Source organism: Saccopteryx bilineata, chromosome 10 (assembly GCF_036850765.1).
Source record: "Saccopteryx bilineata isolate mSacBil1 chromosome 10, mSacBil1_pri_phased_curated, whole genome shotgun sequence".
NCBI classification, from domain to species: Eukaryota; Metazoa; Chordata; class Mammalia; order Chiroptera; family Emballonuridae; genus Saccopteryx; species Saccopteryx bilineata.
In genome coordinates, this window is record NC_089499.1 from 32,739,152 (window position 1) to 32,753,509 (window position 14,358).

The window sequence follows — 14,358 nt, forward strand, 5'->3', positions numbered from 1 at the left end:
CCAAGTTTTCTCAACACATTGACTACTTTAATTTTTTTTTATTAGAATGTGATGTATAAAGAGGAAACAGATAGATAAATCATTGAAATCTCAGTAAAGCTTAATTTTGTTGTAGCGGGAAGAATTTAAAATACGTGGACCATTTACAAAATCCTGGCCTGTGGAGACTGGCAGAGTCTGAGGTCTCGTGTATGGTGACTCCCACATGCTCTTTCTAGACAGTTTTAGCAAAGAAAAGGGATCTCAGTGCCGTGTAGTATTTTTAGGTTTGGCTGCTATCACGAAACTACCCTCCAGAAAGGTTTATGCCCCTACCAGAAGTTCGTTTGGTTTGTCACATAAGACAGCCGACATCCGTGCCACACGCAGTTATGGCCTTTCGGTTTGGTTGTTTGTCATCTCTTGGCAGCAGAGGAAAACTGGCCCCAGTCCCCTTGGCGTAAGCCTCCATACAGACCTGCTCCTGTCATCTGCAGGGCCTGGGACGAGGCCACAGAAGGAGCCGGTGGGCCTGGGCTGCACTAGAGCGAGGCAGTGAGGCAATGTGTTTTTCATAGATGTGATCAGTAACAGCAGGGTTCCAAACCATATTGGAGCTTGAGACAAAAGGAGAGCTCAGTAATACCGATCCCATCTTCATGATAGCCCTTCATATTTTGATCATTATGGACTTTTGGCATTCATTTTCACTTTTTAACTTAGTGCCTTAAGTATTTATTTATTGTGGTGACTGGGTTTTGGTGCCCCTAAAGTTTGCACCGATGGTAAGCGTCTCCTCACTTACCTCTTCCTAGTCTCTGTCCCACCTTGGGCACATTGAGGTGCAATGCCCGCCCTTGCCACAGATCAGGGAAGAAGCTTGCACAGGCTTCCAGATTGGGCCCGGGACTGTCAGGGCAGGGGGTTCCAGGGTCATGGCTGTGTGAAGTGGGGGTGCAGGTCACAGAGGGACACATGCCGTTAGGTCCCCAGGTTCCTTGCTCATGAAGAGGAGAGTGGTTGGAGGAGGGCCAAAGCAGAACCCTCTGGAGGTAGTTCTCAGCCTCAGCCTCTTGTGAAGACATAGATTGCTGAGATTCTGATGCAGTAGGTCTGGAGTGGGGCCCCAGACTCTCCATTTCTAGTGTGGTCCCTGGTGCTGCAGCCCCAGAGGCGCACTTAGAGGACACCTGCTCCAGACCACGGGGTCCAGGGCAGCGGCTCCCTTTTCCCTGATGGGTTCTGTGCCTGGGAATTGTGCAGCAGCTCAGCATTTTTTTCCAGCCTTACTCTTAGATTTTTATCTAGCACTAACTATATCCTGAGTATATCCTTCAAGGGAAAGAGTGCATGCTTTTCTGCTGTCCTGGCTAGTCTATTCTTTGTCACTGTTATTGATGAAGGTCTCTCCGGCATGCTGGACACTTGGGTCAGAGTGAATCATTGCTATAGATTTTGTTTTCCCGTAAGTTTCTTGCATCATGTATGGAAATGAGAGCTACAGGATCTGATGTTAAGTAGTATTCTTAAGTACTTCTAGATTTTGTATTTAAGTCTGTGTTTTAAAATAACATTATTTTTTCAAGCACATTAAAAAACTTTTAAATAATACTGTTTTTATCTATAAAGGAGAAAATTAAAATCTCATAAACTGGCCCTGGCCGGTTGGCTCAGTGGTAGAGCATCGGCCTGGTGTGCAGGAATCCCAGGTTCAATTTCTGGCCAGGGCACACAGGAGAAGCGCCCATCTGCTTCTCCACCCCTCCCCCTCTCCTTCCTCTCTGTCTCTCTCTTCCCCTCTCGCAGTCAAGGCTCCATTGGAGCAAAGTTGGGCCGGGCGCTGGGGATGGCTCTGTGGCCTCTGCCTCAGGCGCTAGAATGGCTCTGGTTGCAACAGAGCGACGCCCCAGATGGGCAGAGCATCGTCCCCTGGTGGGCATGCCGGGTGGATCCCGGTTGGGCGCATGCGGGAGTCTGTCTGACTGCCTCCCTGTTTCCAACTTCAGAAAAATACAAAAAAAAAAAAAATCTCATAAACCCTCTACCCAAATGATCCCTGTCGACGATGCTAGTATTGAAAGTACAGAATAAAGTAGAAACCCACTTTCCATCCCCCCCTACTCCAGTCCCTCTCTCCCATATTGATGTCTTGATGGTTTTTTTCCCAGAAAAAAGTTTTTTTTTCACGTCCTAATATTTTTATACAGGAGTACCCTGTGAGGATACTGTTAGACATCTTGCCTTCTAAGTTAGTAATGTATCTTGGGTATGTTTCCATCAGCAAATAACACTTTACCTTAGAATGGATCATAGGCTTTATCACTGGGATGCACCACTGTTTACCTAGCCCTCCAACAAAGCATTCTTTAGTTCCAGGCTCTTGTTGTATAAACAACCCTGTAGTGACTATCTTTGTCAATATATCTTCAAAAACATTTTCTGATTCCAGCCACAGGTGTAATACCTAGTCCTGGGACTGTTGGACAAAGGGCGTGCGTACTTTTAGGTTTGAAGACGTTGCCTTCCAGAAAGATTCACCCCATCAATCGTGCTGAGCATGCCCGTTTCCCCAATATTTTTACCCACAGTGGATATCATATAAGTAAGAAGGAAAAGATTCTATTATTCCAATAGCAATAAAATATAAACTAACTAGGAATAAACTTAGTAAGTGTTCAAAATCTATGTAAAGAGAACTTTCATATACACCTAAGGGACTTCAGGAAAGTCTTGAATAAACAAAAATGACCCATGTTCTTGGATGGGTACTCACAGCCACAGCCTGATGAAGACATCTATCCTCCTTCAGTGAAGCTATTTGAACGTGATCCAATAAAAATATAAGATTCGATGGGCTAATTTTAAAGACCATTTTAAAAAAATAAAGATAGACAAGAATACTCAGAAAATAAACAGGAAGATAGGAAATTCAGGAAATAGCTTGAGCACATATTAGAACATAATGTGAAACTAAAATTATTAAAGTGGATTAATGGATCACAAAGCTTAAATATATTCAGGAATATGTGATAAAGGTAGAATCTCAAATCAATGAGGAAAAATGTATAAACCTTGGGGGAAAATGTTTAATTTATATTGCATATATTCAAAATGTATAAAAAATTTGCACGCAAAAAAATGAAATATGTACTAGAAGATATCACAGGAGAATTACTTTATAGTTCTAGATCTCTCTGCTACGACATAAAACTCAGAAGCCATTGAACACGAGATTGATAAATTCAGCTTTATTTTAAAAAAATCCTTCATAGCAAAACCCCATCCTATGCAAAGTTAAAAGACAATAAATTGGGGAAAGACATTTGCAACTGGTATCACAATTAAGAACTCTGTTTCCTAATATATATAAAGAGTTTCTACAACCCAGTAGAAAACAAAGGGCCTATAACCCACCAGAAACTAGGTAAAGATTATGAACAGGTAATAGAAAAGGCAACACAGATAGCATTTAAATATACAGATAGCATTTAAAAATACAGAGTACATAATAAGAGAAATATTTTAACACCTCACTATGAGATTAGCCGTGATTATATATCACCGATGGGAAGAAAATCTGTACTACTCTATGGAAAAAATCTGGCAGTATCTGAAAATACTATAATACACTTATCTTTAGCCCAGCAGTTCCACATCTAGAAATTTATTTATTTTTAGATGTACTATATGAGTGGTGTTTTTCATTGCAGCAGTACTTATAAAGGCAAAAGTTTGAATAATCTCTGGAAGATTACACTGTGGTATACTGTGCATCTGTAAAAAGAATTGAGGATGAGCTCTCTTTATTACTGTTGAATGGACTTTAAGAAAAATATACTGACAGTTTATTTTTAAAAATGATTAAAAGTCAGGTGCATTAATGCTATACTATCATTTGTGTAGGAAGGGAGGGAAATACATAGACTTATTTGTGTATGAATTGAGCAATTGTTAATGTGTATATAAAAAACGGGTAATATTGGCCGGACCAGGCAGTGGTGCAGTGGATAGAGCATTGATCTGGCACGATGAGGACCCAGGTGCAAAACCCTGAGGTCACAGGCTTGAGTGCACGGTTGCTGGCTTGAGCATGGGATCATAGATATGAGCCCATGGCGATGACCCCATGGCTGCTGGCTTGAGCCCAAGGTCACTGGCTTGAGCAAGGGGTCACTCAGTCTGCTGTAGCCCCCCGGTCAAGGCACATATGAGAAAGCAATCAATGAACAACTAAGGTGCTACAATAACGAGTTGATTCTTCTCATCTCTCTTCCTTCCTGCCTATCTGCCCCTGTCTGTCTCTTTCTCGCTAAATAAAAATAAATTAATTAATTAAAAAAAGAAGAAAAAGAAGGGTAAATTGATTGCTTATAGGGAAAAAACCTAAGAGAACAGAGGACAGGGCTGGGATATAGTTTTCACTATATATATTATATATGCTTGTATCTTTAGAATTTTAAATCTTGTCTGTCCTCAAAATTTTTTAATCCAATTAAAAACTCAGTAAGTGAAAACTATTGATATTTGTTTTCACACACATATCGTTCTAATGTTTAAGTAATTTGGGTGTCTTTTCAAATAGTGATTGGCTTTTTTGTTTTTTTCAGGCAATTACCTATTCATATACTTTGCCTGTTTTCTTCTGGGGTTTTTTTTGTGTGTGTTTGTTTTGGAGTGGTTTCTTTGCAAATCAAGAAAATAACCTCTTTGTTTTAAATACCACAGAAATTTCCACCCTTTATCTTTTGAGTTTGTTTACGCTGCTTTTTGCCACCTGGCAGTTTTATATTTGCATGCAGTTATTATCTTCTCTTCCTTCCCCTTCTTTTCTTTCTTTTTTATTTTTTGAGGGGGTGGAAATGACTCTTTCAATGTATTCTCTGAGAAAATTGACTCTGGATTTAAAGCATCCCATGATCGATGTCTCTGCGTGAGTTGGAAAATAGCCACTGCTTATGAGGTCTCTTTGAAGACAGCAGTTAAGACAGGAAGAAACTCGTTTTTAGCCAGAGGTGGAGAGGTCTCCGAAAGGGCAAGGAGAGAGGGGCTGGGATGGGGTGGGGCTGGCGGTTCTGGCGGGTCTCTGATGAGCCTCTCCTCTCTCCACTCCAGCCGAGCTCCCGCGGTCCTCAGCAGCGAGGCTGGCCTCCCTGCGGGACCTGCCCTCCCAGCTCCGGGAGCTATACCAGCAGGGCTTCCTGCTGGTGGCCCTGCACCCTTTTGTGCAGCCAGCCCACAAGCGGGAGAAGACGCCCCTTGAGCACATCTTCAGGGCCATCCTGATCAAGAAAACCAACAGGTAAGGCCCCTGTGGTTGGACGGTTGGCATCAAAGGTGGCTAATGTGTGTGGACAGGGCCTCTGTCCTCTGACAGGTAAGGCAAAGCGTCGCACGGCCGGAGAAGAGTTTCCTGATGTCCTGTCACCGTCCGTGCCTGACTGCGTAAGGGGGAGTTCTTTTCCACGCAGTCCTTTCCTCCTTTAATTTACTGGAGGATTAAGCTCGGCTAGAAAAATCTCTCCTCTGAAGAAGTGTACTCCCAGCATGATACAGCTAGTTCAAGTATGATACAATAATCTGAAAGCAATGTGCCGTTCTTACGGCAAAAAAAATGACCAAGAGCATGTCCCCGACTTCCGTTCCCTGTTAGTGATGTGGGAGGGGTGATGGTGAGCGGAAAGCCTACATTCATTATGCCGTGGGATTTTAAAGTCCAGGCATTTTTTCTCTTAGCAAATGCAATAAACCACATTTCTGCATCATGAGGAATATAACCCACACTATTAAAATTCAACAAATGAAAAAAAAAGAAAAGAAAACCACAGCAGAACCTTTTCTGGAGGGAGTTTAAGTAATAGAAACAAAAACAAAAAATCATATGTGATTAATATTTAATACAGACAGTTACAGTGCTATTTTTCACAAAGTCTGCCAAAGTTCTGACAGCTGTAGATGCTGTGAAATGAAGTGATTTCACTCTCACAGGGAAATAAATGCCTGGTTAATATTTTGTGAGCAAACTACATTGAAAGAAGTGCAGGCCCTGGTCAGTTGGCTCAGTGGTAGAGCGTCGGCCTGGCGTGCGGGGGACCTGGGTTCGATTCCCGGCCAGGGCACATAGGAGAAGCGCCCATTTGCTTCTCCACCCTTCCCTCCTTCCTCTCTGTCTCTCTCTTCCCCTCCCGCAGCCAAGGCTCCATTGGAGAAAAGATGGCCCGGGCGCTGGGGATGGCTCCTTGGCCTCTGCCCCAGGTGCTAGAGTGGCTCTGGTCACGGCAGAGCGATGCCCCGGAGGGGCAGAGCATCGCCCCCTGGTGGGCAGAGCGTAGCCCCTGGTGGGCATGCCGGGTGGATCCCCGTCGGGCGCATGCGGGAGTCTGTCTGACTGTCTCTCCCCATTTCCAGCTTCAGAAATATACAAAAAAAAAAAAAAAGAAGTGCAGATAAACTTTCTAGATTACTGCCCGTCCAGATCCAGGTTCTGTAACAAGAAGCACCATAATATGACTACTTGAAACCTGGATATCAACATGATCGTGTTGGAAAGGTGAACGTAAAGTTTTTAGCATGTAGCTAGGCTTTAGAGTCTACAGAAAGACCAGAAAAAAGAACAGAACCATACAAGCATTTGTTCCTTCCTTCCTTCATTCATTCATAAACACTGACTCGGTGTGTTTTCTTATAAGGCAGTGGTTCTCAACCTTTCTAATGCCATGACTCCGCAATACAGTTCCTCATGTTGCGGTGACCCCAAACCAAAAAATAATTTTGGTGGCTACTTCATAACTCTAATTTTGCTACAGTTATGATTCGGAATGTAAATACCTAATTTGCATTATGTATTTTCCGATGGCTTTAGGCGACCCCGCCGGGGTCGCGACCCACAGGTTGAGAACCGCTGTTGTAAGGGATATGAGGGAGCTCTGCTTCATAGGAAGGGAGTGGGTGCAAGAACAAAGTTCACCTGGGCCAGGAGCCTGCCTCCCAGGTACCTGCAGTTTAACTGAGAAAACAGGATATGACCCTCATGCCATGGGAGTGTGGGAAGAGGAGAAGTCACCTTCCGCTGGAAAGGAAACTAACGAAATGTTTCTGGAGGAAGTAGCTTTTAATTTGGACCTGGTTTCTTTTTTGGGGCAAACATAGGAATAATGCACGCAAGGGGGGAGGATTTTATTGTCTTGTAATGAAATGTTTTCTAGTGGAGTTTGGGTAATTTGAGAGCATCATTGGCGGTCTAACTGGATTATTAATGAGTCGTGCCCAGAGCTTAGTGCAATAACATTCCTCTGAGCCCGCTATCATTTTGACAAATTTAGCTTAAATCCATGAAAAACTGCCTGATCTTTTCTTTTGAAAATTCTTAGAACTGCCATTTCATTTTAGGATGGCAGGCCAAATCACACAGCTAGCAGTAAATTGTTCTTAATCCTAAGTGTGTTGAATGTAAAGTCATTTACTTTGAAAACTGACTCAAGAATGAATAGCCGAATGAGATAATGAAGAAGTAGAGCATTTGTGCTTCTGGCTTCCTTTTCTCTACTCCTTCTTTGGAACACTTAGTGGTTTTTAACAGGCAATATTGTTACATCCACTCTTAATTCTAAATACAGTTAAGTTGTCCTTCATTTTTTTTTTTTTTCCGGACAGTTTTCCTTAGAATGAGTTGCCAGAGATCTCAAAATGTGATGGCTAAGAGAAGTCAGTTATTAAAATGTCACTTCTGATGTTTCTTGAGTGTGGGTTTAATTCTAGGTCGTTCTATGGCTATAGACGTTAAGTACAAAAATGCTTTGTGCCTATTAATTTTTCAGCTGTTGAAATGTCATTGTTCACACATAGAGCTAGTCCAGGATGTCAGCGATGTGTTTTTCATCCCTAATGGGTTGAAGTCAATTGAGTACAGGTCCCTTGGAATAATGCCTTCTATGGTACAGAGGACCAGGACATCCGTGAACTCTGTCAGCATTCTGACCCAGGGTCAGGGGGTAGGACATACTTAGGAACTGCAGCTAATGGAGGGGGTGGGATTCTGAAGCCCTGTTGGGAGGTGGGAAGTGCATATAATCAAAGCCGCCCTGGAAAATCTCTTCAGTTGCCCAGGAAATATAGTACTGTAGCATTTTCTTTCTACCTGACCGATGCAGATTTCCCTTCAGGACTAGATCAGATTGATGTTTTCAGCAATGAAGGAAAGGAGGAAGGGAGTTGGTTTGGGTTCAGAGTGAGTGTTCATTAGACTCACACCTGGGGTGCTGAGACGCTTGCACCTCGAGAGGTGGGAACTGAGACAGAGGAAGCAGGAGGTCCACGCCTCCTGTCGCGCATCCATGCGGGGGCACATCTGCCTGCTGAGTAGAAAAACTGGCACCGTTTTAAGTGGGAAACGTTCCTCCCTTGTGGTTAGATTTTCCTAAGATAAACACGTGTGATGTAGCTTCACTGTGCAGAGATGATTCTAAAGAGCTCCCGGCTCTCATAAAAACTTACCTACCAGGGGGATGGAAAAGTATATATGCAAGTTGTGAGAATGCCAACATCTGTGGGTCTTGTGTTTCACTGCTCAACTGGAATTTGTCACTGGGGGTTAGTGGAGGAGGCTGCGTGGTCCCATTCGCTCTGGTCTGGCGTGACGGGCAGATGTGAACAGGACACTCGAGGGGTGGAGGGTCTCGCAGGCAGGGAGACCGACCTCAGGGGCCGGGAGCCTGGAAGAGCAGACCACGGATGACGTGGGCGACTGGAGCACGGGGTCTGGAGGGACACAGGGAGAAGTATATCGCCTGGATCAGGAGGCCTCTGACGGCCAGGTGGAGGAGTCTGAACTTGACCCTGAAGGCAGTGGGGAGTCAATGCAATGTTTTGTTTTGTTTTGTTTTGTTTTGTTTTAGAGGAATAACCTTTAGAGGTGCTGAGTGTTCAAATGCTTACGAAGGGGAGAAAATGGGAGCTGAGCACACTTGCCCATAGTAATAGCGGGAGATGGTCAGTAACCAGAGTAGGTGGGTGTAGGCAGCTGAGGAAGATCCATGTGCATTATGTCCCGTAGGAGGAAGTACTGGATTCAGTGTTTAGCTGAAAGGGACAAATGGAGGAAGAGGACAAATCAGAATATGAGGGAGCTTTTGACTTCAAGTGGCTGGGAGGGTAAATTGGAAGGGGGGGTGTGGGAGAGGGGATGTGTCTGGTGGGGTTTCCCAGAGCAGACCCTGGTGGGATCTTTAAGAACGTGCTCCCAGGAAGAACCAGTTAGGAGTGGGGACGTGGGCGAGGGAAGGGAGGAAGCCACCAAGGGCGCACTGTCAGCCTCAGCCTGATGCTGGGGGAAACGGCAAGTCCACCGTGAGGCTGGGCAGCCGGCTTCCCGCTCCCGCCCCTGTGAGCCATTGGCCGTGAACTGCTCCAGACCCTCCCAGGTTTAGGGCACACCCAAGCGAAGCAGTTCCAATGACCAAAGAAGACTTCAAGTCATGCAGAAGCTGAGGGGACCCACTCCGAGCCCAGAAGTGGGGCTCGGAGGGGATCTGGATGGAACACGGGTAGCATCTCTCACAAGAGAAGTATGAACAGCATTCGTTTGGTTGTATCGAGTTTGTGGCAGTTGCTGGCAGCAGGGTGTCCACTGAGAGGTGTCCATGGGGCAGTCAGTTGCCAGGAGAGAAGTCTGAACCGTGTGGCTGTGCAGTGAGCCCAGGAGAGCTGGCCCACTCCGGTGTTCCTGACTGAGCCCAGGCTGCTGCGGTCCTTGTTTTCTGTTCTAGATGCATCTGGTGACTCTCAAAGGTGTGTGCCTTGCCGAGAGCTGTGCTGAGCCCTCTGTTCCACATTGACCATATGCTGAGAAGTTTTTCCTGTCACACCACATCACCAAGCTGTGCTCCCAAGTACTACGAGCAGCACAGATTGCTTAGTGAGTCAGCTCTAGCCACCCAGTGTCAAGCGATGCAGAGAGAGACAATTCCTTTGACTTTTTGCTGTTTTATTTGCAGAAAAGCAAATCTCAGGGAGTACTCAGCTTTACCGCTTGTTTCTCTTCTTGGGGCCGGGAAACTGAAATCCTGAAGACTCGGCCTTTATTCTAAGACAGGGCTTGCAAACCCAGGGGCCCAGTGAGGCCAGGCTTCTCGAATGGGGACTCTTGGGTATTGGAGTGCCAATGCCTAATTCTGCCCCTTAGTTGCCAAGCGTTGCCGAATCTTGTACTTTTTCTGAGAAAAGACGGAAATCTGAGTTTTTATGCGAAAACTGGCCTTTTTAAATCATTGCCTCACTTTTTCAAAATAACATTGTGTATCCCTACCCCACCCCATTGGCTGCTATCTTGCAACCTTGAAGATTGCTGCTGGCTGCATCAGTGGGGCTGGGGACCCACCCTCTGAGCTGCCTGTTCTTCCTTTCACACACAGCTCTCACCAGACTTCTCAGATGCTCTCTTTACGGCTTGTCTGTCTGTGTCCGCCCATCTCCCCTCCCCCTTGCAAAATCTTTCACCTTTGGATTCCTGTTGCCTGCTTAGACGACGACAGCTACTGCGTGGAGGTTGCTCAGTAGAATTTTCCTGACCTGAGTGGACTAAAACCATGGCCCTGGAATTTTGCTCCCATCATTCATTAAAGGACCATGCATTATGGCAAAATGGATCTGTTTTTGGTTAACATATTTACCAGTATCTGAACTGCATCTCAGTGATGCAGACATACAGCATGGACTCAAGTAGTGGAATACACACACACACACACACACACACACACACATACCTCACATAGGCGCGTGCGCACACACACAAGCCTTTCATTGTCAATAACAGTGATTTGCCACGAGGCACATTATTTTTTACTGTTCTTTTTTTTTTTTTTTTCTTTTTAAAAACCATCCAAAGATTGGCCATCGAAGGAAGGTGAATCTTTGCGGCCCTTAAGTGGAGTGCAAATGCATTACGTTGCTGCCTATGTGATCACCACAGGAGATAACATGAACATTGCCTTTGGCATTTGGAAAGGGCAGAACTGGGAAAGTACAAAATTACCCTGGAACTAAAATGAAAATTCTCTTAAAAATTATAGTGGAAAGTGTCCTCTTTATGCGGCCTTGTGTCTCTTCACGTCTAATTTCTACCAATTACCTCGACTCTTGGGAGAATTATAGGGCTTCTAGAAAGAGGTTTCATAATTAAACGAAATACACTGGGGGTGATAGCGCCTACTGTGGTGTGCCCTAGAAAATGCTCACACACGAGGCTGGGGCTGAGCCCTGGAGCGTGCTCATTGTCGGATTCACACATGGGGGAGGAAAGTAATGTCGGGCTTAGTAGTGATTGACACGTGTTACTGTGGTGGAGAAGCTGCAGCAGCTGGGTTATTCCCAGGGAGCAGAGATCGAGGATGGTGAACTCGAAGTTCTTTTCTTCAATCAGAGCAGGGAATGTGAAGGTGTTGTTTAGCAGAGAGATCCTTATTTTGGATTCAGCTATTGGAGGAACCCCACTCTTTGCTGGCAGCTGACCCTCCTTGCTGGTTTGGTAATATCCTTCATCAGTTTCTCAAGCTTCCCCGAGGTGTTTGGAGAACTTGATTAGCTCTCCCAGCTGCCGTCCTGCCCCCAGCAGAGCTGTCCAGCATCACTGAGGACTACCTTAATGAATTCCTCTTATTTTCCCATCTCAGGTGGAGTGACACCCTTTTCTGGTGTGTTGAAGTTTTGGGATTCACTGTTAATTATTGTGTTTGCACTTTCCAGTGTAATATGCTGGCGTAAAGCCACATTCTCTTGGGGGAAGAGAGTTTTTCTTCAGTCCACGCCTGTAAATGGCTTGCCTTTTTATTCTTATTTTCTCTCCAAGGTGTCCGCCTCTATCCCAGTGGAGGGGACGAGAGAGATGTGTATTGTTTGCCTGAAAGCTCATTCCTCTCCCAACCAGACTCATCCTTGGCTGCCTGTGTCTTTTCCCGCTTTTGATTGTTTATTTATTTATTTATTTTGTCTCCTCAGAGAGAGAATTAGCAAACTAGTGACTTCCAGTCTTTCCCCAGAAGTAGTTTGGAATGACAGAGAGCGGTGAACAGAGACTCCAAAACACAGAGGCACAAGCACAAAGTTTCTTTGAAATTTCCTATTGATCTTAAAACGTATGCAAATACCACAGTACCATAAAATGAACGTATTTGTTTTTCAAGTAAAATAAACAAAAGCTCCCTCCTTCCACACGTACATAGTATCTTTCAAAAAAAAAAAAACGAGCTCTCTAAGAAGATATATTTCTGTGGCATTGCCAGTGGACTCTAGGGACACTTGACTATCTTGAGGTCCATATGCATGCAATGTAGGTAATTTAGTTGTAAATAATGTTACTCAAGTGTTAGATTTTTGAACTTACATGGCTATCGCATATTAAATTTAGGAATTTAAGACTGTCTTACTTTAAATATTCCTGGCTAAATCTTTTTGTCTTTTCCTTGTCAATCAGAGGCAACATAGCTTGTGTGTGTTTTTCTTTTTTTTTTTTTTTTTTTCATTTTTCTGAAGCTGGAAACAGGGAGAGACAGTCAGACAGACTCCCGCATGCGCCCGACCGGGATCCACCCGGCACGCCCACCATGGGGCGACGCTCTGCCCACCAGGGGGCGATGCTCTGCCCATCCTGGGCGTCGCCATATTGCGACCAGAGCCACTCTAGCGCCTGAGGCAGAGGCCACAGAGCCATCCCCAGCGCCTGGGCCATCTTTGCTCCAATGGAGCCTTGGCTGCGGGAGGGGAAGAGAGAGACAGAGAGGAAAGTGCGGTGGAGGGGTGGAGAAGCAAATGGGCGCTTCTCCTGTGTGCCCTGGCCGGGAATCGAACCCGGGTCCTCCGCACGCTAGACCGACGCTCTACCGCTGAGCCAGTGTGTGTTTTTCAAGCTGAGAAAGATGTAACAGGTATTACCAAGCGATGAGTCCTAGAAAAGACTACTAGTACTAATTGGATTTTACATTTTTAGCTGTGACTGCAGCAGCGGGTGAGAAATAACTTTTGGATCCATATAAGTACGTTATTAGTGATTTCAGTGCCTTGAGCTTTTGATGTGATTATCTCTATAATCTATCTAGTTGTTTTCTATAATTTGTAAATGGTTGACAGATAGAACCGTTTTACAAAGAGGTAAATGCTATAAATATGATTTAGTGGAGTGCCTCATTTTATTTGCTTCCTATTCATCCACCACTAGTTGGAACCTTAAGATGGCTACAAAGACTTTTAAAACCAAATTAGCAACTCTTATTCATATAACACCTGTTTTCTGAGGGTGTGAGAGCACTTTTGCTTCATTCCTTATGTGTTAAGTGTTACAATTTATTCTCACTATGTCCTGGTAATGGTTGTTTTGTTCTGCTCACAAAAATTAGGGGATCAGGGAACTTGCAGATACTCCAGTACTTTCAGCCTTTTGTATAGTGCATTTTCACCAATGAAATAAAAGTTGATTCTGCATCTCATTTGCATAATCAAACTTTCTTTGACTTGTCGCTTGCTTTTCTGATGTTCTTGTTTAATAAAAAAAAAAATCAAATGCTTTTTTTTATTACTTCGTATTCATTTTGAAATATTTCCTAAATTTTGTGAGCAGTATATTTGCTGAAAACGGTATGCTTTTAGCAGAGGCTTAGAATTACTCTGTTGTGTTGCTGAAAGGTACTGCTATCTTCTCTTATCCTGACATCCCATTTTATATCCTAGGAAAATTAGGCTAAAGAAGTTATTAATGACTTCTCAGTACTGAAGTAGAGTTTGGATGAGTAGGAATGTATAGTGGGTATGGGGCTTAAGTTCCATCTTGAGGCTCATGACTCAGAAATACACCATCTTTCAGCCTCAGGGGCCCTGGAGCTTATTGAAGGCTTCTCAGAGAATTCCCAGAATCCTCTGGACTTTGCAGCATCCCCAGTCCACATGGCAGCCTGTGGGACCACAGGCCTGGTTATTCCTAATCTGGTTTCAGAACCGCCGTTGCAAATTATTTGGAGCTTCTCCAACAGGCTCCATCCAACAGGCTGGCTGGGTCTTGTCAGTTTCTACACTAAAATGTTTCTATGCAAATGATGGTTCTAAGCCAGCACTTTCCTTCCCTAAAACACGAAATCAAAACGTATATTGTGTCTTTGTCTTGTGTCTCCTGGGTGTAGCCTTTGTTAGAGATATTGAGATGAGCACATCCCTGCTCTAGGGAGATTTATAACATACCTGACTTGTTGACATTTTCATTCTCAAACTTCTTGGCCCTGGTTGGGTGGCTCAGTGGATAAAGATCGTCAGGCACACCAGAAATCGCAGGTTTGATCCCTCGGTCAGGGTACGTACGAGAAGCAATCAATGAGTACACAACTAAATGTAACAGCTAAGTGA

The 14,358-nt window shown here is 44.4% G+C and overlaps 1 protein-coding gene across 3 annotated transcripts in view; it reads left to right on the forward strand.

Moving 5' to 3' along the window:
• RFTN1 (raftlin, lipid raft linker 1) overlaps positions 1-14,358 on the forward strand; it is a 204,253-nt gene that overhangs the window by 74,630 nt on the left and 115,265 nt on the right. For all 3 annotated transcript variants that reach the window (XM_066245356.1, XM_066245354.1, XM_066245355.1), the window contains exon 3: positions 5,092-5,278. In XM_066245356.1, coding sequence (XP_066101453.1) covers positions 5,092-5,278 — 187 coding nt within the window. The remainder of the gene's footprint in view (positions 1-5,091; positions 5,279-14,358) is intronic.